The sequence below is a fragment of the Pogona vitticeps genome, chromosome 10 (assembly GCF_051106095.1).
Source record: "Pogona vitticeps strain Pit_001003342236 chromosome 10, PviZW2.1, whole genome shotgun sequence".
Lineage (NCBI taxonomy): Eukaryota > Metazoa > Chordata > Lepidosauria > Squamata > Agamidae > Pogona > Pogona vitticeps.
Genome location: NC_135792.1, coordinates 26,389,794 through 26,413,915, shown reverse-complemented (window position 1 = coordinate 26,413,915; position 24,122 = coordinate 26,389,794). Strand labels below are relative to the sequence as shown.

Genomic DNA, 24,122 nt, shown 5'->3' with positions numbered 1-24,122 from the left:
TGATCACCCCCAAATATGGGGTATTGGGAAGACTACACTCCAGTCTACCACTTTCATTTCTTCAACCCAGCAGCACAGGCAGTAGTCCAACAGGTGAAGGACAGTCAGCCAGGCACATCATGCAAACAATAAAGGAAATGAAGGAAGACCTTCCCAGCCATCAATAAAATAAGGGCCAAAAACACACACACAAGATGATCCAAAATGGGATATATGAAAGAAATCCATAGTTTTTGCTAGCCTCTATTTTGGAATCCTAAATCTTTTCTATTGCAGAGGCTGTCATTGGAAAAATAGCAAACCGCTCTGGAAATGAAAGAAAGGATCTCTTTCATGTTTTCACCCCACTTGGGTCAACTCAAAAGTCCCATCCATAGTGAATACTTCCAGACATGTTCTGTCTTGAATACTAGACTCCCCACTGATGAAAACACACAGGAACAGGTAGACATTTGCACCTGTGATTGGTTGCAGATTAACTGGCTGAGTCAGCCCACCTGTTCTGTAGCTTCCAGCAAAAGTTGCAAATGATCCTTCCTCTGGAACGGGAACACCGAACTGTTCAGAGGCAACGGGGAGCCCTCCTTACACAGATGGACCCTGTGTGACCTACCAAGGACTTCAGCCAAATTTGACACGAATTTCCTTCCATGGGCAATGCAAACATCTTTAGGATGCAAATGGACTCTCTCAGATCATGACAAAGGCTTGCACCTGTTTCTAGCCACCAGGCGTTCTTTGAGTGAAAGGAACAACCTCACAAGAAATGGTGTAAGGAACTGGGAAAACCAACCAATCAACCAACCTGGTGTTTGCTGATGAACGATCTCTTCTGGATCCTGCAGGTGGATGAAGACCACAAGTCCAGCTGCTCCAAACAGCAGGATGAAGGAGAACATGCAGGTGAGCTTCATCCTTGAGGTCCTCAGATCAATCCAGTATCGACCCACGGAAAGAAGAAAGGGGAGGCCGTCTCCTCAGTAAGGATCGCAGGCATCATCTCAGCAGGTTTTCCATTCCTGTACCACCTGGGGAAAGGAGGGAACACAAAGCCATCAAGAGTTTTTATCCCTCTTAAACTATCCAAATCACATTGTGCATTTTTTCATGCCCTGCAACAAAGAGGGAGAAACCGGGAAACTCTTGACATGATGACATTACTCGGTGCGAACTGCCCTTGTTCACTGCTCTCTTTTAATGAAGTTCTAGGATTTCGTGAGCTCTGTCAGCTCCTCTTGGTGTCTAGCCATGGGAGGGAAAGAATAAAAACTGCCCTCAGGACAGTACAAACTGCTTTTCATCCCCCCAATCAGCTAGGGTGCAGCAAGAACTCAGAAAGACACTAATTCTCGGTGTCAGATAAGAAAACTGACGCTTGACCCTCTCTAAGCGTCCTACAGAACTTTATAGACCTCCTGGGGAGGAAAAAAATCAGAAGCTGGTGTTCATCACAGCTGGCATTTATCTGAAGAACAGGGTTAATCCCAGAATGAAATCAAATAATCACAGACAACCGTATTAATGTTCATCTGAGTATCAAGGTATACATCTTTATAATGTTGCAATAATTCCAGGAAATGCCAGCTTGTCTAATTCTACAAGCTTTCTTTATTTGCCTTGCTTCCATTTTCCATATGCACAAAATACTTCCGAGCTGTTGTAAAATACAAAGTTCTTACAGCTATGAAAGGAAATTGCAGGCACACCTATTTCAACAGAATCCTCCCTTGCCACTTGTGCAAAGATGGAGGCATTAAAACTGAAGCGGTTGGCAGAACTTAAGTCGTGTTTGAACCCAGAATCCAGGAAGGACTGTACAAGAAAATGTCAAAAAGAATGCTTTAAATTTTATTCTAAAAATGCAAGCGTTTATAGCCTAAAGAGTCACATTTAACAACAAAAGACGGAGAACACGTTTCTAAAACATCAAAGCTGTGAAGCTTAAGCATCGTTCAAAGCAGCTACTCAGAAATGGGCTCATCCTTGGTGACTCCCCAGTTTTTGCCCCAGGAAGAAGCTTTCCCCTTGACCAGCAAGATTTCTTAGCTTGACACAGAAAAGAGACCCTGGTCTTTATCATTCTCTCTCTCTCCCCTACCCCTGCCCAGTCCCCCACCACCCATTTTTGCCCATTTGTGGCAAATTATGCACAGCTTTTCCAGATTTCTCTTATGCAAGCAGAAACTGATGGTCAGAGTCAGGCCCATGTCACTTCTTCTGGAGTCCTCCTGAGTCTCCCAACCCTCTTCTGCCCTTAGTCCATGTATAAAATCCAGCTGGTCTGGCTGGCGAATCTTTTCTCAGGGGTTGTGGGTGGAATGGCTCCTTTTATCCCAGGCTAGCTCTGGGGGCTCAAGTGCCTTCCATCCACAGGAAGGAGCAAAGGCTTGTTCTGTCTAATGGCCCAGCGACCAAGGAATCCTGGCCAGTGACCTTGGTGCACAGAGCACACACCCCAGAAGACGCCTCAAATGAGGTCCCATGGAAGAGGCTGAAGGATTCACAGCATGGAGTCAGCGTAAAGAAGGTTTTGGAAAGTGAGCCATTCAAAAACATTGGGATTACATTGCCAAGTTGCCAGTGTTTGGACCGTTGTAGGTTCCCCTAAGATCCATGAATGAGTGACCCTCTTCCTTGCAACGCCAACCCCCATCCTGTGCCAGGGCGTCTTCTTTAAGCCTTTACAGACCATGATCCATGGCCTGGAAGCTCTACTTTTTGTCACTAGTATAGGCCTTGTGAGGGTCCTTCTCAGCCGCCACAATCTTAAGCCGAAAGTGTGAATTGGCCCTAAGGAAAAGCATGAGGACCGGTGGAAATGGGCAACCTTCTCTCTCTGCAAGGACCTGTTTGTAGGTGCCATCTATTGTTCGACGCCACTAACCATCTCCAAAGTCTAGCGATGTATGTGTACAGTTAACAGGGAGCTGTCTAGAACATGAACATCACATTATCTGTTCTGAAGGCCCCTTCCATCATCACTGTGAGCATCAGTCAGGACTCTGCCGTACAAGGAGAGTAGCTCGGTGGATGAAGAACAGTAATGGAGCAAATGGTGGAAGGCATGAGCTGGACCCCAAATCAGGTCCTATCAACAACTATGCTATTCAAGATGAGCCATTTGGAGGTGTTCTGGACTGCAAACCCCGGAATTCTCCATTCTGGGAGTTCAGCCTGAATGACAGATATCTCAATGCATCTCATCTAGGGGAAAGCCTAATCTGGAAGGCTTCTCGGGCTAACTCTGTCCACCTCTTCTCAGCTAGCACTGGGCAAGCATCCCTTTTGAACCAGAAGCTAGCAGGAACTAGGTGCCAAAGTCCAAGATATCCCAGGAAGCCCCTCCTCCCCAGGGGCAAAAAGGGCACCAGGACCCCATCTGTCACACAGGGTATCAAGTCCAAAGACACTCACTGCACAGCTGGCCGTGATCAAGCAGGAGCAGCAGGCTGGGAGCCAGATGGTAGAACCAGGAGCACAGAGCAAGAACAAGGCCCCAAGATGCAGGAGACCAGCAGAAGCAAGCAGAGACGGAGGCAGGGGAAGAACAGGTACAGGAGCACTGGAGTCCAAATGTAGAGATGCAGGAGGCAAGAGCAGAGGCCATAGCAGGACCTCAGGGACAACAACACACAACAGAAGACCTGGGTTGCTGAGGGAAGTTCTGGAGGGAGAACCCCTCCTTAAATAGGCCTTCCCTCCAGGTTTCCAGGTGAGCCTCATGAGTGGCCCAGCAGCTGCTCCCCAGGCCAGGGCCTGAGCCTGCAAAGAACAGGCCATTCCTGGGTCAGGCTGGCCCTCATCCTGCAGCTACCCAGGCAGTATGGGCCAGATCATGACACTAGGCGTATACGAGGCCATGAAGCCTTCCGTCTTAGGTCTCTCTCTCTCGAGGGAGTCACATTTAGGTGTTGGTATGTGAGGTAGAATTCCCAGCATGGAGAACTCTGGGACTTGCAGTGCAAACCCCACCCCACCCTGAAATCTGAATGGCTCATTTCTTTATCCCTCTGTCTTATCACTCCAGGCTCAGAGAACGGACTGTTCCAAAGTACGACCCTATATTCAGTGTTCCCAGCTAGGAGTTTTAGCCCAGAAAAGTCCACGTCATAAGAAAAGGAGGCTTTTCATTTGTGGTTTTAGAAACAAAACACCCGGGTTTGCTGAGTAAACATAAGACGGTATCGGTTCAAAGGCAGCAAAGCTTTCCTTTCCTGGTTCGTGGTCTGAGATCTTTCCAACGGGAGTTGTTGACTAAACTTGGAGTGGAGCAGCTGGCATTCAATCCCCCCATCCAGCTGCTCTTCTTCTAACATGTTTACCCAGAACCCTCTGAATGTCTGCTTCCGTAGAGGAGAGCATCATCAGACCACCAGAGGTCAGGAAATAAAGGCAGGCTTTCGCCGTTGAAAAAGGATCACCCCCTGTATCTTCCAGGATACCAATTACCACAGCCTCCAGAGTTACTAATCTTCTTAATCACACACTACATCCATTAGCTAGTTAACGAGAAAGCCTTGAAAGACCTTGATGAGTAGCTCCGAGGACTTTTGGAGCCAAAAGCTGTCATAAGGGTTTTGTTTATTGTGCTTTGATTGCCTATTTTCCAGGAGCTTCTTTGGATCAATGTAAGAAGAACAGAGGAGAACCATTTGATCTTAATTAATTCCCCATCAGGACAGACACAGTGGAGCCTGGCAGAAGGCAGGAAGAAGAGAGGGGAAAGGTGATCCATGGCCCCCAGCTGGAACATTTTCCCCCTCCCAGCAACAATGCCAGAAGGCCTGGTCTCAGCAACTGGTCAGAAGATGGGCAGATGGAGGGAGCAGTGAGGAAGGGTTGCTGCCTTCCCTGGTAATCCAGGGCCAAAATGCTGACCAGGAGCTGGGCCCTTGTGATGTCCCAGAGGAAGAGAAGGCAAGGGTTTGGGAGAAAAGCAGGCATAACAGAGCAAGAGGCACCTTTGCGCTGAGCCTCAGAGTCCTGGGGCTGGCTGTGAATGGGTGGGAAAGAGTCTCTGGGCTTTAAAAACCACCTCACCTCTCAAAGTTAACCCTTCTCCTCCTCCGGAGCCATTCCATCCTGAGTTTGGTCAGATCAAGACCTGGAGACCTCCAAGCCGTTGAAGCACCTCGCTTGCCTGTTCAGGGAGCCTTCTTGCGGCCCTGTAGGTACAGGTGAAAGGCCAAATATGCCTTGGCACCGGCAGAAGTGGGCGCTGATGGCTCCCAAATGCCAAATACTGGGCAAGCCTCTCATAATATCTGCAGCAGAGAAGAACAGAAGCCAAAGGAATGAAAGGATACATTAAAGCATAAAGGATAAAGTATGCATTGAGGCGGACGTCGTATCCCGGAAGCAGTTCTGTGGGTGCAGTTTGTGCAACCAGTGTGATCTTCTTGGGAGTAACTCCTTGCAAAGTCCCACATGCATAGCTTTATGCTACACCAAGTGCAATAAAAATTCAACTTGTGAGTTCTTTCACTGTTGCATAAAACAAGTTCCTAAAGTTCTTTGATCTAGAGAACAACCTCTTACGACACTGGACTGGTAAGGTCTTTGACCTGCTCATCAAAAGCTTGGAAACTTACTCCTCCAGCACCTGTTTCTCCTATTACTACTACTACTACTATTCAAAAACACCAGGCACAGTCCATCAAAATTATAAAAACATTGACTGGTATTCTGTAACAGATACAAGTTTTAACTAAAAACCTATGTATTCGTTAAATATCAATGCTGTAGTATGGATGTATGGATGTATGGATGTATGGATGATGATGATGATGATGATGATGATGATGATGATGATGATGATGATGATGATGATGATGATTGCCTACACTTCCCAGAATCCCTTTTGTTAGCGAGGACATTCTGGAAGCTGTAATCCAAAAATGTAACTTTTCCAAAGTTTGGCCCCGGTGGTTTTCCTTTGCCCTTTGGTTATCTGAGGTTATTGCTTTTCTGAGCATTAATAGAGCCACAAGTGAGCGACAGTGGAAACGGTACAGTGCCATAAAAAAAAATATATAAAAATTTTACTGCATTCATATCCACGTATGTGGAGGCTGTTTTCCTCCAATGCTAGTCCTCTTAATCCTTCGAGTCCCCGTGACTAATTTGCCTGTCACTGAAACAGCATAAACACGTTCTCCCTAATGACTGAGAGCTCCATCTGTTTTGTCAAGGTGATTTTCGCCTTCCATGCGTTATTCTGAGATGAGCTCTCTCCCCCCCCCGCTAATCTTGATTTGAGCGGTTAACGCGAAACCTCTAATTAAAAAGAGCTCTGCACCTACACGACGCTGCCTTCCACGCATCAGACACCCACGAGTTACGAAGAACCTGGAGTTGGGAAAGGCAAAGGAAAAGTTGAGCCCCCATAAGGATTTTATGCTTGCTGACTGAATTAACATTCAGTGGAATAACGTGTTCACATTACATGAAGAAGGTACACAAGTGCTTGGATCATCCTTGTACATGAAGATGAGAAGCTGCAGATGATTAATTATTGGTCCATTTAATGTTCATTCTCACATTGATAGGACTCTTTTTTTTTTGCTCAGTTTTGTTTAATGTTTCTTTCGACTTTTTGCAAAACTCCTATGACCGTTGCCGAGTTTTGCATGGAGTTTTAGGGATTAGAAGCAGGGGATAGGTTGCTTGCGTCTTTTTGAACAACCGGCCGGTCGTTCCGCGCTTGCTGCATGCATGTCTGCTTTACTTCTCAAGGGGGAAGAGCACTAATTTTGCACAGAGAGAGTCATTCCCCCCCCCCGTGCCTCAGCACGGCAAGAGTGCTAAGAAAAATTAGCACTCTTGCCTTTACCCAGCCACAAGGTGTCTCGCAGGGCTTCAGATTTCCTTGCCGACATATCTCATTGTGCAGGGAGCTTGGCTCCATGAGAACAAGAAATTTACAAAGTAAATCATCATATCCTTACATTGCACGCACATATGGCAATGAGGTATTTGGACCCCAAAGGAAATGTAATATTGAGGCCATCAAAGCATGAGCGAACACAACTCCTTTGGGACTGCCAAGGTATGTGATAATCCAACTGCCTCCAACAGAGGCAAAGAGCAGGGGAAATTATTCAGGGTGGACCGAGCTTGAAGGTCATTTCTGTACTATTTTAGATGACGAGGTACATGTTTTGGGCACACTGCAATTAAAAGACATCTTGCCATTTGTTACCATGAGATTGCCTGTAGAGTGCTAGTAGAAAGCTATTCCCCCCCACCCCTAGTTCAAGAAACTACCTGTTCTGTGCCCCTGTAGCCTGAGAAACATTCATTTATTAACAAAGAAACCTGTTGCAAGATTTTTATAATTCTGCAAGAAGAGCCCAGATCATTGTTTAGTTCACTCTGAAAAAATATATGCAAGTGGCCATCGTGAAATGAGCCATAATCGACTGATAATTTCCATATGGGGGAGCATGCCTCTTACTTGAGACATGACTTTCTAAATCACTGCCCTCCAGGCTGAGAAAGTTCTTTTAGCTTCTTCTACCTTAATTCACCATGCAGCCTAAACAGGTCAAGTGCTTTGACACCAAGCTTCTCCTCCTCCCAGTTTTTGCCACATCATGCCTGCTGAAAATACTTTGTTCCAACACCTTACACAGAGAATTGTGTGCTTCCTTAGGACATCACCATGACATGGATTGGGGGGAATCTGTCTTCTGCCCCCGACAGCTTCCCTTGCATCCACAATTAAACCAGGTGTTTTTGAAAGCAGAAATGAATGCTTGAGCATCTTGGGAAGCATTTGACCTTAGGCAACTGACCTTCCCAGTGCCTGCAGGTTTATGCTAGTGCTTTTTTAGGTAAAGGTAAAGGATCCCCTTGACAATTTGTCCAGTCCTGTCCAACTCTAGATGGTGGTGCTCATCCAACCCATAGAGCTAGCGTTTGTCCGAAGACAATCTTCCGTGGTCATGTGGCCAGCGCGACTAGACACGGAATGCCGTTACCTTCCCACCGAGGTGGGACCTATTTATCTACTCGCATTTTGCATTTTGCATGCTTTCAAACTGCTAGGTTGGCGGGAGCTGGGACAAGCAACGGGAGCTCACTCTGTCGCATGGATTCAATCTTATGACTGCAGGTCTTCTGACCTTGCAGCACAGAGGCTTCTGCAGTTTAACCCACAGCACCACCATATTAGATGTGCTCAAACCCTGCATCCTTTCCCCAAACTGCTGGATGAGATCCCATCAGAGCAAATGGTGAGTGCACAAATCCAACCAACCAGCCCTCCACGGTCTAAACCAGTCACTGAAAACAGCCCAGACAGGACCTACGAAGCCCCAAGTCCTTCCATACATCAGCAACTAAAGTCTATCTTCCAGCCAATGATTCTTCCATAACTGCAACATGAAAAATCCCACTCTGGAAAGTCTCACACAGTTTCCGTTGCTGAGAATGCATAAAGGTCTCGCTTCCCTTGATACTCCAGAATTAACCTTTGCTAATGTGTGCATAACCTTCTGCCTTCATAAGCAGCGAAAGGTTTGGCAAGCCTCAGCAGCCGGGCCCTGGATAAACATTATTTATCTGAGGCTCTTTGAATTCCTCACTGCAGATCTTAATAAAATAGTTACTGACCTTTCCAGCTCATGTATAATTAAAGCAAGGCCAAACATCTCGCAAATAAATAAAAGATAACTATTTTCTTCAGTGTATCGATGGCATCTCCTGCAAACATTTTTGCAGAGAAACATTTGAAAGTTAAATTATGCTTCCTTTAAGTTTAATCAGCCAATTTAACATACTGGCAAGAATAGGTGGAGGTTGGTGCATTCTCCGACTGAATATTGCGCTTTAAAAATGCAAACAATTATTAATATTGATTGGAACTAAAACAATATTGGATCTCAATATATTCCTACTCCTTTTATGAATTACTCTGCACCGCCACAGTGATTATGATGAAAGACCACTCGTATGCTCAATTTCTCTGCAATGAGGAACTCGGCAGGGAGGGAATGCTCATGGCTGTGCTGATCATAATCAAGCCCACCAAATACAAAACTGTTTTTAAAGTTCTAAGAAGAGGACGGCAAAAGGAAAGAGAGAGAGATTTCTACCCCACATCTATCATGTTTGTGGCTTGCTGCCTTAGCTCGCTTAGCTCCCAGATCTGGGAGGAAAATTGGTAATAGATAGGTGGGTTAGGGCTTTCAGCCCTCTCTCCCGATAAAGGCTATAATCTTGCACCCTATGTTCACAGAGATCAAGAACTGGAATGGTTGCTACAGGACCCTGTTCACTTTCTCCTCTCTCTTCCATGTGCCCTTCATGGACTGCATGCTGGCACCCTTGTGGACCCCATTCAACCTCTGGTCTTACCCATTCATCTTGTTCTTTTTGTGTCCCGCAGAAGGTGAAATCTTCCAGCGCTGGGAGCCAAATGCTAAGTGTCTCAGCTGCATTTTGTCCTCAAAGATTTTGGGTACGCAGCCTGTGACCTGGGGAATGGACCCCCCCCGTATCTCAGGGCGTAAAGCCTTGTGACCTAGGTGTTTGTGTGTCTCTCTGTGTGTGATGTGTGGGGTATGAATGATAGCTCCTGTTTTCTCCATCTCTCTCAATGAAGAACAGCAAACAGGATAGAGAAAGCAAACACACACTACAAAAATGCAACACATATTCGTTTTCCTAACAGGGAGACTCCTCTGGATTAACTCCATGGTGATGCTACCCTGTGCCTCCCCCACCCCCAGGCTGATGTTCACCAGCAAGTCACCTGGCAAAGACCCATGGGAAGTCTGCGGATTTTTCTCTTCTGCATCACTCACACCTTGAACCCCTGCTTATGATGAAATCAACTCAGCCGCATAGGACTACTCCTTTTACACCCACCTGGCAGGAGCTATCCAGTCTGCTCAAAGGAGCTGTCCTAGGTGCTGAACCAATGTGGAGGGATAGAGTTGGGAACCCTGGAGAGCTCCTTTAAAGTTCAGCCGATAACCTGGAGCAAATTCACCGCATCTGTGACATCAAACTTGTCAGTCTCCACTGCAGGGGGGGGGGACAGAATGGAGACAGGAAGACTTTAAGTTCTAGTCTGCTACAACTTGTGTGTGTGTGTGTGTGTGTGTGTGTGTGTGTTTGTCTGTTTCTGTGTCTGTGTCTGTGTCTGTGTCTCTCTGTGTGTGCTCTCCATTGCTTCTGCTACATCTTGTTTGGGGAAGAGATGGGGAAATCCCTTGCACACAAACTCATGCTTTCATTGTTGTTGGTTGGTGTAATAAATGCATTATCCTACTGTGCCATTTTGATGTTGGGTTTAGTTTTACAGTGAAAGTGGCTGCCTCTGCATTCCCACCCTCCAGGAGCAGCTTCTCTCTTCCACTTGCCTTCAGTTCTTGCCTCGGTCATTGATCTTTCAGTCTCGGAGGACCAGCCTGAGTTTCACTTCCAATAACTGCAATACAGCAGCGAGTATGCAAGGGGCTCCTAGATTTTCCCTGCTGACGGGGACCCTTCCAAGGCAACACAGTTCATCCTGCCTGTTAATGCAGGAAAGTGGCTCACCCATCCCATCTGTCAGTTCTGCTTCAAATCATTTGTCAGCCTCCAGGAACATGGAATGAAATGACTCAGCCTGGATGTCCAAATCATGCACGGGAGCAGGTATTGTGTCTGGCTGCATTTTTAATGCCACAAGCTGAAGGGGGCTATAAAGGGGACCCCCTACAGCTGCAGATAGCAGTGTTCCAGCTGGGAAGCCTTTTCCAGGGGGTAACAATAGCAGGCATTAGACACACACCCTGGAGTGAAAATTGCAACTTTTTCCTGGAGGCATCTCATTGTGTCCTTCAGGGAGGGGACCACAGGACTGTGTTAATATCCCTATAAATAACCACCCACAACATTGTGGTGGAGAAGAGCCAGAGTGGGACTCCCACCCCCACCTTTTATTATTTGTTTTGGAATCTAAATGGCCCTTTATTCAGTGGTATTTGCATTTGAACTTAGGAACACGATCTTCAAATGCTGTGATACATGCAGATGTTTGCTGATGCATGACAAACACCTGCATAGATCCAAAGCATAGTCCAAAAAATAATTCAACAGATCCATTGAAGAAAATGTGATGGTTCAGCACCATGGACAGCTCCTGTGAAGGACAGGCTGGAAAGGTGAGTGGATTTACTGCATCTCCAAAATCAGGACCACCAGCCTCCATTGCTTCAGGGGTCCAGACTCATAAAATGCCGACCTCTGGTTGGTGGATATCTTCAATCTTTTGTTAAATTTCCATTTCTCCTGTTTCACTATGAAGTTTAGCCTCCATTCATGAAATCCTAGAATCGTGCAGTCGGAAGGGGCCTCTAAGGCCATCAACTTCAAAACCCCGGCTCAGTGCAGGAATACAAATGAAAGCGGATCTGACAGATGGTTTTCCAATTTTCTCTGGAACACCTCCAGCCTTGGAGCTCTCACCACCACCCGAGGTCATGAATTCCATTATCATACTGCTCTAACAGTTAGGAAGTTTTTCCTGATATTCAACCAAAATCTGGTATCCTGTAACTTGAGCCCATTGTTGCATGTCCTGCATGTGGGGATGACTGAGAACAGATTCTGCCCTTCCTCTATATGACTACCCTTCAAACATTTGAAAAGTGCTGTGTTGTGTCCCTTCAGACCTCATTTCTCAAGGCTAAACATGCTCAGTTCTTTCAGTCTTTCCACAAAAGACACAACACTTTACACACTGGGGTTCCTTGCTTTGCAGGAGCTTCTGTGATGACAGCCCACAAACAGAGGGAGGAACTACAGCAGAACTGTAGCCATTGCAGGCTGCATTTATGTTGCTGCTCAACAACTAGGCACAGGCATAACATTTGTTGGTGGGACAGACCAGCAACAGCTTTTCTGCTGCTCTGTATGTCTGGCTCCTAGTCAGACATCTTATCACTAATGCATCATGTCAGACAGCCACCTTGTCCTTAACGTAAGGTGAAGAGAAGAGCAAGTAGTGAATGCCTGATCCATCCATCTCTAAATCTTTGCATGTAGCTTTTGCAGCTGATGCAATGGTAAAATAAATTTAAAAAACCACCACAATTGCCGTCATAGGTCCACAGAGACTTAAAACAATATCCAGCAGTAAATAGAAACCACAGCATTATATGCTAGCATTTGAGCTCCCCAAAACTGTTCTTCAGCTAAATATTAAGCAAAAACTAAACTAGAAACCGTTGGAGAGAGAGGGATATTGATGGGCATGTCACCCCAATCAGGAATTTGCAAACATTTTAAAGGATGAATCGAGTGGGCATAGCAGCTGCTGGAAGCCAACAGGGAGGGAAATGACTCATTTGAAATATGGTGCTGGAGGAGAGCTTCACAGATATCACAGCCTGCCAGAAAGCCAAGTTAAGTGGGTGCTGGATCCAATCAAGCCTGCATTCTCAGAGCAGGCAAAAATAATAAAATAGATAAAAAGACTAAGCTATTGAACTTTGGGCATAGACATATGAGAAAAGACAGTAACGCTGGGAAAAACTGAAAGGCAGTAGGAGATGAGGAAGAGCAAACCTGAGATGGATGGCCTGAATAAAGGATACCACAGTTTTCTGTTTTTAAGGTCTGTGTACGGCTTTTAATGATAGGATCATTTGAAGGTTATTAATTCTTAGGATCACCGTAAGTCAGAACTGACTTGACAAAGTAGATTTTGAGTGGTGTGAATCTGTAACCCTGACAGAGCGGGGTAAGAGTTCTACTTTGGATCACATGACACTAACCAGAAGTTAAGTTAAAACAATGAGCAGAGATGAAGAAAAACACAGCACTCCTTCCATCTTTATGAGCAAACGTGGAGAACTATATAGATCAGTGGTTCCCAACCTTGGTTCCCCAGCTGTTCTTGGACTAAAACTCCCCAAAGCCTTCACCATTAGCTGTGCTGGCCAGGATTTATGGGACTTGTAGTCCAAGAACATCTGGGGACCCAAGTTTACGAATCCCTGTTACAGATGCTGAACTTGTTAGTATTCGTTGTTGGCCAAGGCAGGGTGGGGATGGGTTAAGCATGGTCCCACAGATGTTCTGGGATTACATTTCCCAGAATCCCCCATTGTCAGTTGTATTGGCCAAGGATAATGAGAGTTGCAGTCTGATATCTGGAGGAGTACACTTTGCAAACCTCTGGCTGAGTGTGACATCCTCAGCACCATAGAATCAGAGAAGTGCAGTGCTGGAAGGGGGCCCAAGGATGCAGCCCTCTGAGAATGCAGGAAATCTACCATCAAGGTGTCCCTGACAGGTGGCTGTCCTGCCTCTGGTCCCGAATCCCCGAGGAGAAAGAGCCCACCGTTTTCCTAGGAGCCTGTTCCGCTACCCTTCTGAGTAGCAAATGCCATTGGTTTTGTGCGCTTTTGTGCGTGCCTGTGACAAAACTCATCCACATCGCTGATGACAATGGCTGAAGGATGCCATGAGAGCTGGTGCCTCCATTCCCACCCACCCTGCTTTCTTTCTCTTTGTCCTTTTGATATCCTTGGTGCCTCTTTCATGAGTCCTCGGGGATTTGAAACTAATTTCCCGGCCGTCATTAGTGAGAAACTTTATCCTTCATTAAAAACTAGCATTGGGATAGGGAGAGAGTGTGGCATTTTCACACCCTTTTTAACTTGATGAAGTGATATGCAAATAATCCTGCAAGCCAAGGCAGTCATCGTTAGACATTCGGCACACACACAAACACACACACACACACACACACGCACACACTCAACTCCCCCCTTCCTCATTAAAAAACCAAGCAATTATGCTGTGAACAGAAAGATGCTAAGCGTCTTCCTTCCCTGCCCGGTGCTAAAATTCCCCACATCCTGCAGATGTTTAATTGTCACCCAGGAGGAAAGAGCAGATTTAATTAATGGTGGAGGGCAAAGCGAGAAGAAGATGAAGTGAGCCGAGCACTCGCTTCACAGGAGTTGTGACTCTGCATATAGTGGGCTTAGAGATGAGATGCGCACTCACACAACGGGATGCAAATGCTGAGCAAACGGCAGCTCAGAGGGATCCCAGGTAGGCCTCCGAAAGAGAGACAGCCAGAGGAGACGAGCCCAAAGGCCAAAATGGCCGTGGTCCAAAATGGCCTTTCTCCGAAGGGAAACGAGCCTGTTCGAGACTCCCGCCCTGGAAGGCTGCATTTGACGGAGGCTCCCAAACTGGGGAGCCCTATGCCCACTGGGGCCGCCACGGGCCATGAACCACGTCACTGCCTGCTCCTAGAACTGGTTCTCTGGGATGAGCGCTGCTCATCTTGGAGGCCACTTAAACCATGTCTCTTGTTCCGTTGTTTGGGAGAGACACCTGGGCCCCATATACTTTAGAGCCCCTACTTGTCACTTTAGACCCAAAGAAAAATGTGGAGCAACTGCATTTGAAAGCTCCCTCTGTTTGGTTCCAATCAGAGATCATGAAAAACTGGGGTTTAGGAAAGCTGCTGGTCCCGTCCGTTATCTAACCTGGCAAAACATAACTGCGGTGACATCTCCAGCTTCAGAGCCTGCGGTACGAGGGAGACCGGTATGAATGGCATGAGTCAATGCCGTCTGTCAAGTCGGAACCAACTAACAGGTCTTTCAAAGTAATTTAGGTTTTTAAGGAATGGTGTTTTTTACCAATTCCACACCATTGGGAGCCTTGTGACACAGTGGTTAAACCGCTCTGCTCCTGACCTGCATGCAATCCTGGTGGGCTCAGCTAGGCAGCCCAAGGTTCACTCAGGCTTCCATCCTTCTGAGGTCAGCATACGGAACACTCAGCTTGCTGGGGGTGCAATCTATAGCCTGCATAATTAAGTTGTAGACCTCCCAGAGAGTGCTTTAAGTGCTATGGGGAGGTATATAAGCAGCACACTTTGTTTTTGTTTTTTCTGTACCAATGCCTCTCCCTCTCCCGGTGGGAATTCAAACTCAGGTCTCTTGAGTTCTAATCTGTCACTCTGTATCACGCTGGATATCTCAGGTACCAAGTGGGGACCTGAAGCAAGCCCAGACCTGCTTTGAAAGCTGAAACCATCTTTTGGGCTGGTCTCTAGGTCCAGCTATTCAGCAAAAGCTTGAGTATTTTGCCCTCTTGCAGTCTGAGAGGCTCAACAGTAAAAAGGCAGTCCCTTATCCTGGAGTTTCCCTGACTGACAACATCTTTAATGATTGAACGTGGTCTCCACCAGGCAATCACCCAAAGGACCCAATCCGGAGGGGTGGTTTCCTGCAGGAGCCTCTTGCACAGCTTCCAGGCGAGACTTATTTCCAGGAGGAAACATGCCTGCCTGATGCCTCAAACACCCCCCCCCAAAAAAAACCTCATTGTGCAAATAAGATTTGTTTTACTGCCAGAAAGGCCAAAGGTCATTGCTGTCTTTTCATCATGGAAAAATTCATACCGAACGTCCCTTCAAACAGGTGAATCTTTGCAGACAAGCTGCCCAGCAAAGAAATAATGATGATGACCTCTGGGGCAGAAGGACTTTGTCATTAGTGGAGGGAAAAGCCGGCCAGTCTCCGCGCAATGAGCAAATGCCACCGGCTGAACAAGATGGAAAGGATGACCTCTCCATCAGGGAAATAACATCCCGTTCCGACCGAGGGCCACCCAATTAGTCTTCCTTGGATGTGACAGCCTGAAAGCTTGTCAGAGCAAACTGCATCTGAGGAGGCAGGGCTTGGAATCAGGGTCTATAGTCTCATTTCCTGCCGCCTCTCCCCCTTCCCAAGGCTTATTTATCCTACCCGTTCTTCTCTTGGCTGGCTGGATAGCTCAGTGGTTTAGGCATCCGGCTGCACAGCCGGGGGTTGGGAGTTTGAATCCACACTGTGGCTTTTAGAAGAAGAGCCAACCTGGACAGCCTTGGGCAAGCTGCAACAGTCCCAAGACAGCCACCCCCCCCAAAAAAAAGGAATGACAAACCTTTACCTGGTAAACCCTGAAAAGGGTAACCCTAAGCCAGAATTGACCTGATGGCAGCACCCGGTTATCATTCAAAAACACCAGGCACAGTCAATCAAAATTATAAAAACATGGACATTATAAAAATTACGTAACATATATAAGTTTTAACCCAAAACCTAAGTATCTGTTAAATATTGATGTAGTATATATGCTGTTCCTAATATTGCCATTTTTGTTGCTCTGATGATGTTAATTCTGAGACCTGCAACTGCTTATAACACTGTGAAATGTCTTGATATTGTTCGCAAAGCCCCGATGAGGAGGGGGACCACTAAGGTGTGTTTCATCCACAAGCGGGATATTTCCATGGCTAGGTCTCTGTATCCTTCTTTTGTTGTCTTCCTCTTTAGCCTCTCCTTCCTAGATTATGACCTGTCTTTGATCTCTTCGCCATTTTGGTTTCATCCTTCAACACTCCACTGTCCCAAGTTCTGTTTCCATGTCTGTTACTATCCCATGTAGCAAAGTTTTGATCTGAACTGACAATGTCTCTTCCCCTCCCCGCGCCCATCCAGAATGTGGGTTACGAAGAATTCAATTCCTTCATCGACTCAACATGCCATGGCGCACCAGCTTATCCTGTCCGCACAAGAAGCTTCATTGCCAAATCCATCTTGCAATAGATATTGTCTGCTTCTCAAACATTTCCCAAATATGTTTGGTTTTTGTATTAGGCTTTATTTCAATATTTGGTGTTCAGCAATGAATATTTGACCGTGACATGTAGTGGTATTTGACAGCTGACAGCTTATGAGAGTTACATGTGATGCCTGCCAAAGCAACCAAGAGAAGTCAGTGGGGGCAAAGCTCTCCTTTTTTACATTTTCAAGTGAGATTTCTTGCTGAAAATATGCCAGAGGTCTGAGAACTCCCAGAAGGAGGGTCAAAGGGCAAAGTACCCTTATCCCAACTCTTTGCTCATCCGATGCACAACATAGTTCTGTCCCCACTTTGCAGAAGAGGGGGGGTGAAGAACCACTTTGTACCACTAATTCAGTGGTCTCTAACCTTGGGTCCCCCAGATGTTTTTGGACTACAACTCCCAGAAGCCTTCACCACTAGCTGTGCTAGCCAGGATTTCTGGGAATTGCAGTTCAAGAACATCTGGGAGACCGAAGGTTGAAAAGCACAGCTCAAGCTTCCATCCTATGCGTGGGAACACTGCTTGAGTGCAGAACTTCAGAATAACCCTATTTGCAGGAAGAGCTGGCTTTCTTTGCTGATTTTCCTCTCACTTTCTAGCCACCAGCTCCACACCTTCTCCTCTATCAATGATAAGACTCACATCTACTGGAACAGACGCAACTCCCCGGGGACAGTAGAAAGCCAGCAAAGCTCTCCCTTACTCCTGTTTTGCAAGTGGAGGTGCTCTGCAGGATCAGACATGGAGAAATGACCATGGATTCAACCCAGAAATAAAAGGAAGGAGACACCAACATGTCCTGCTCCCCTTTTACAACTGGGATCTGCATTTTTTAAAAATAAAGACATAACTAGTTCTTTATCCAGCCCATGCATTTTACTATTACAAAGCTGTATTATGTCTTGGCTTCTCGTGATCTGAATGATGTGATAGAAATGGAAGATGAATACACATCAAACCAGTTTTGCAGATCTGAAGAACAGGGGAGGAAATGGCATTCTGGAAAGAAAGGCTCCATTTGGAATTTCAGAATAAGCTTTTGAAGATTATTTTCTCTTGCGCAGAACCCAAAATATAGGAAAAGCTCGGAAGCTTTCATCTTCTAAGAAATGTGTCATCCTCCTGTTCTCTTGTAGTTTTGAAACAGACGTTCCCCTCACTCTGAATTGGCTTTTGGGTGGTTGCCTATGGGGTCATAGACTCAACCTAGTCCAAAAGCACTTCCTTTCATAGATAGGTAATTTGGGGGCAGGTGCCAGAAAGGCTAAAATTGTTCTCCTCCCTCCAGATTTACTAGAAGCAAAAAGCCATTCCTTCCCTTGCTCTTCTATGTGAGAACCAAATTTCTCTCATCAACTCCAGGAAGTTACGTTATTTTCTGTTACTGAACAGAGTCTTACATTTGTGAAAAGGTTTTCTGCAAAAGCACAGTAAGTGCTATCTTGTTCCATGGACTTTTAAAATTTAGAAGCCTCAGATGGGTTGCTCGTGACTTTTTGATCAATCAGCCTGTTCTCCACAGTTTGCTGTAAGAGTGCACCTCTTTTCATAGGGGATAATCATCATATCCCTAGTCATCATGATGTAACAAAAGACCATAGCCCTTATTAGCAATAAAAGGAAGTTGCTCCTGTACCCACAGTTCTCTGCCAGCTCTACCCTAACCCTATCCATTCATTAAGGGAACTGTTGGATCAGGAAGACCCCTCCCTGATGAATCTCGCTCCGCACCTCAAATAAAACCAGCCAAACACAGGGTTCAAATTTTGCAGGTCCAAGAGCCAACCAATGGAGGCATTCTTTGTAAAAGCTCTCCCAGTGCTGGCACCGGGGAGTGCAGCCCTGTCCAACTCACTGTTGATTCTGTGATGGCCAATGAGGGAATCCAGCTATTGTAGCATCTTGAGAAAACCTGGTCACTTTCATGGATCCCACAGAGGTGGGTGATTCTGGTGTTGGTTGGGCAGAGAATCTGCTCCAGATTTTCATCCACATTTTAAACGAACTTTTTGAAGTGCCAAACATCTCTCTGCAAAATAGGTTTCAGCACCTTGGGGAGTTCCCTTATGATTCAACACTAAACCCAGAGCTGGCCCCTGGCATTACAATCACACACTTCCACTGCATGGATCTTTCTTTAGTGAGACCACCCAGGAAATTCCAAAAGCAGCCGCAGCTTGTAGAAATAATCACTGCTGCAAACAGTTGGGGAAAGGGTACCATCCAAAGGACACTGAAGGAAAGAAATCTCAAAAGTTCCCACCCTGAACAGCTAAAACCAGAGGTTGGGAGTTCGATTCCTCCCTGTGCCTCCCTGGGAGAGGCTGGACTTGATGATTCATAGGATCCATTTTAAGTTCTAAGATGATGATTAAACACAACACCCAACGCTGGCATTGTATAATACATAATTTTTCCTGCCTCAGAGGAACACCTTGAGATGCTGTGATCAAGCAGAACAGCAAATGGAATAAAGAAAGGAGCAGATCTACAAAATGGCTGGAGGCTGATTATGGGAGTCCTAGTAGAAGGTGCTCTAAAGCATTCAGCGGAGGGGTTGGGGAAGAAAGCCTTCCATTTTTCTGGATCACACAGGCACTCCAAGAATAGCATCATATCTCTTGAGTTATAATCTTCTGAGCCCAAAACAGTTGGAACTAAATATATGGCAGGAGTACAGTAAGGGAAAGGTACATCTCCTGCAGAACCCCCGTTGAAATACAAAGGACCTGCATCTCCACACCTTTCAGTGGATCTTGTGGAGGAAAACACCCTGATGGATGGTGCCTTTGATACGAACTGACAAAGAGGGACAAAGAGCTATAATTTTATGAGACTGTTCTTAACAGCATCTACCATTATCAGGCACTAGCTATAATATATTCCAGAAAAATAATCTAATAAAAATAGGTACATAGAGCTCACCAGAAAAATAGTATGCAGTGCACATTTGTGTATCCATCTCCGTGTGTGTCTTAGTTGCGAATTTTTGTGCTTTCCATTTGGGCTTACAATAAATTGTCTTTATTTAGTTGCAAAGATAGGTTTCAGCATGAGGACACACGAGGTGTTGAGCAAGTTATTTCCAGTTTATTTCACCTTCTCCTTGGTGAGAAATGTGCAGCACACTTGACTGTTTTCATCTTTCCTACCCTTCCCCTGTCTTGGGAAAGCAAGTGTCATTTCAGCACTCGGATGGTATTCATTATACTGGAAAGAGACTGAGAAATTTCTGTAAGCTTTGAGGAAAGAGATGCTTGCTTATTCCATGTTTGATGGAAAGTTTTGGACCTCGCCCAAGAGACCAAACAAACTGGATTACAATATGATTATTTTCTAAGCTCAGGGTGAAGGACATCGGTATTCATGCTCACACTTTCAGCCTTCCTGGACTCCGAAACCACTTCAAGACCTAAATAGCCTTGAGAAATGCAAAGGAACAGCATTTTGCCAAAGGGTGATAAGTGAAGCGCAGCCTTCCCCATCACCACAACACCAAGACCAGGCAGACAAAAGGACACTTTGACCGTTAAACCTGGGAAACTCTCTAAACAAAACCATAGGGGGCTCGGCCCCGTTGGGTTTCTTTAGGACTCAAGTGTCCAGAGCCTGGGAAAAATGCTTTGAGGACTCCAGTTCTCATAATCCCCTACTGATCTGGGGGCGCTCATATCAAAAAACGTATGTTTTCCAAAATCTGTAAACAAATCTTAAGGATTCGGCAATGCAAACCCAATAAGAACAAGGTATTCCATCATCTGAATCCAGGCAAAATGAGGTTGATGCAAACCTGTTTGGAAAACCAGGTCATCTTGGCTGCTAAGTTGCACAAGACAGAGCAAATCTGGGCCCATATGGGAGCAAAATGACCTGGTTCATTGCTCTTTCTTTGGTTATTTTTCCCCACTGACTAGTCGACACAAAGCTGAATTCCTCCCACACTGTGTCTTTCCCTCTGCCTTCTGCACTTTTTAAAAAAGATATCCTTGGGAGGCTTCTGTGATTTAGAGCCAGCCTTTGCTATGGGAGCAGAGTTTAGTGCTACAGTGATTCTCCTGGAAAGTTCATTTCCTGGTTAGAATCTCCCAGTTCAGAAGCCTTTAATTAAGCCTTTAATTGGCTTTAAAAATGAGGATGGGCTCCAGAGGCCAAGCTACAGCCAAGAAGGAATGTATAAGGATTCTCCCACCCACCCACCTGGGGAAGTCGAGAGAAGCTATTTCCAGTCACTTTGCTTTCCCAGTACAGTTTATACACTGAAATTAGTAAGTTCTCCTTGGCCATGATACTTTTGCCCCTTCAGAAAAGCCCCACATGAAGCAGGGGGCAGGACGGGGCAGGGTCCCAAGCTCCTTCGTGTAATGTTGGCTCCTGGTTTGGCGCTATGTCCGAACTCACTCAGAGGCTGCAGGTCGCTTGGTGAGTCAAAGCTGGCTGTTTTCCACCTGGGCATGCCTAAGATTTTAGCTATTTTCATATAATACATTTTACACACTCATCCAACATGATTGTTTGGCTTGTTTTGTTCTAATATCAGTTCTAGGAATATATACAGTATATATATATATACACAGTATAGGGCTTCTGTTTACCTGATCTATAATCGCACCTTAGCCTCTTCTCTTTTCCTCGACTGTTTCTCTTCACCCACCACCTCTCCACCTCCTTCCCTTCACAAATATCCCTCTTTTCCATATACTAATTGCTTGCAGAATTTCTCACTCTCCACCAGGTTATTTTTGCCTCTGTCTCCTAGCATGACTAGAAATACTGTGAGCCAAATTGGTACATTTCATTTTGCATTTTGGGAAGTTTGAACTAGAGTCCAGCTGGAGATTATTATTTTTTTAAGTTGAGTGATGGGAAGCATACGTACATCAAAAAGCTTTCAAATAAATCCTGCAAGTTCTGAAGCGGATCAAAAGCTTCAGTGTCTGATGCAACACAGGGGAAGATTAAAGGTGGGCCGTACATTTTTCAGGGGTCGGAGATTAAGGAAACTAAGAATGCAAACTTTGAAGGAAAGCCAGCCTGGTGTAATTGTCACATTTACAGAGTTAGCCCTGTGCCCGGGAAGGACCCAATCAAAAGACACAAGACATGCAAAGTCTTATGTATCATAATCAGGTGTGGAAACATTTCCAGCTAATTCTGTTGAGTGTCTGCTTCAGATTTGTGGGGAAGACAAGAAAGCCTCAGCAGCCCTTCTTAGCCTGTGAATATGTCTACATATGCAAGCAGATAGATAGATAGATAGATAGATAGATAGATAGATAGATAGATAGATAGATAGATAGATAGATAGATAGATAGATAGATAGATAGATAGAGAGAGAGAGAGAGAGAGAGAGAGAGAGAGAGAGAGAGAGAGAGAGACAGACAGACAGACAGACAGACAGACAGACAGACAGACAGACAGATACATAGATACATAGATACATAGATACATAGATAGATAAGTGGAGATCAGTGGTTCCCAACCTTGGGTCTCCAGGTGTTCTTGGACAAAACTCCCAGAAGCCTTCACCAGTAGCTGTTCTGGCCAGGATTTCTGTGAGTTGTGGTCCAAGAACACCTGGGGACCCAAGGTTGTGAACCACTGGTCCAGACATTTTAACTTTGAACATCATGGCCTCTGTGATTCGTCTTTGGTAAGAAGAGAGATACCACCCAGTCCGAGCACATCAGAGGAGAACATCTGAACCAGCAGACTGCCTCCCTTAAAAACCTCATGGTCTCAGCCTAGAAGACAACACGTCATTCCTCCAGTTTGGGAGACCCTGTCCTTGTCCCCCAGAATCTCAAGCTGCTATCTGGGAAACAGTAGACTTCTGCCAAAGCAACTGAACAAGGCAGAAGCCAAAATGTTTTCCTGGAATATTTCTTATTTGTAAATCACTCTTGTAAGTGTGTGTGTGTGTGTCTTTGTGTGTCTTTGTGTCTCTGTTTATGTCTGCATTGAGAAGGTAGAGGATTTTCCTGGTGCACCTAAGAAATGCTTGACCTCCCCGCCTGGTAGAGAATCATGATTCTGTTTCTTAGCAACCCAGAAGTAATAATACCCATCAGAAAGCAAGCCAAAATGTTGCAAAGGTCATATTGACTAGATGCAATGTGCTTGGGAATTTTATCTTAAAAGAACGTGACCTTTGGTGGAGAAATATGATGCCACCAAGGGGTTGGTGCCCCTTATCTGCTACTATTGAGCTGATCTTGATCCTTCATATACTTGTTGAGATTTTGTTTAAAAAATAATTTTAAAAAAGATATTGAGGTTCTTCTCCCAAGCCCACTGTATGTATTTTGAGGATGCCTAGGATAGTCAGGTCTTGGGGGATCAACTCAAGCATAAAGGAATTGCTGTGCTCCCCAGTTTTCACTGTTTAAACCCTAGGTACCACTTTCTACCCAATTCCAGCTAGCATTGGGGCTCAGTACCTCAGAGATGCCTGCCCAGGTAGTTCCAAAGAACAAGATGGGGAGACACCATTTCCCCCTCCACCAGCCTCTTTTCCTTACTGCTGGCTTTTCATCACATTGAGACTGGGCCCATCGGGCTGCATAGAGTGACACTGGGAATGGAGCACCATCTTTGAGACTCAGGAGCCTTCTTGTTACTCAAGTCTGGCTTGGCTGTAGGGTCACAAAAGCTGGCTCTGTGACACCACAAGGTTCTACCTCTTGGATCTGAGCCCTGGCATTTTAGGGAAGAGGCTACAATGGACCTGGGAACCTTAATATTGGAAGGACCACCAAGTTAATTTTCTGGGCAGCAAATTAGGGCTTTCTCTCCAACCATCACATTCTATTTGAACCCCCTCACAGGAATGTTGGGAAAGTGGCAGGCACAAATTTCCCCAAAGCTCTGGGCTTCCTCACATGGAGATCCCACCACATGTACACTTTCCCTCCAAGAACACACTGAAGGGCCCATGTTGCTTTCAATGGGCCTTGGCCATGTCATGTGAAAGGGGTAGATGACCTCCCTTGGTGGCACTTAAGATATCTGCTGGGGCCAAGCGCTGAGCATTCCATTCAGCTTTATGGGCACCTCTCAAAATATTTTACACCCTCAGGTGACCGCTTGGGTGATCATGCCATTCCTGAGAGTGGATGCGCCTTGAAAACAGCAACCGTTCCTTTCCTGGGACTCAATGGCATAAATCATTGCTAATTCCAAGCATTCTGTCTCATATTGATTTCTTTTGTGAACCAAGCCAGATGGGTTCAGATATGAGCGTGATCTAATATTCCTCTTAGCTTGATTTATAGATTTCTTTGTGAATTACCTGACCACAAATGAGTCGCATTATTTCTCGGGAGCCTGTCAAATTATAGAAAAATATTCTTTTTGACCTTTAAACTTGGGAGGGAGCGGAGGAGGGCAAGAATAGACAGGGCTCTTTCTTCTCGGCAGAGCTGGCTGCTGTCGGAGCTTCCTGGGCTGTCAGTTACGAGGGTGTGATTGTGGAAAAGGTCTAGTCATTTG

At 45.6% G+C, this 24,122-nt stretch overlaps 1 protein-coding gene across 1 annotated transcript in view; it reads right to left on the bottom strand.

Moving 5' to 3' along the window:
- The window catches only part of CHST8 (carbohydrate sulfotransferase 8), a 177,159-nt gene that overhangs the window by 127,907 nt on the left and 25,130 nt on the right, over positions 1-24,122 (bottom strand). Inside the window, exon 2 of the mRNA XM_072980460.2 lies at positions 806-1,028. Coding sequence (XP_072836561.2) covers positions 806-914 — 109 coding nt within the window. The 5' untranslated portion in view covers positions 915-1,028. The remainder of the gene's footprint in view (positions 1-805; positions 1,029-24,122) is intronic.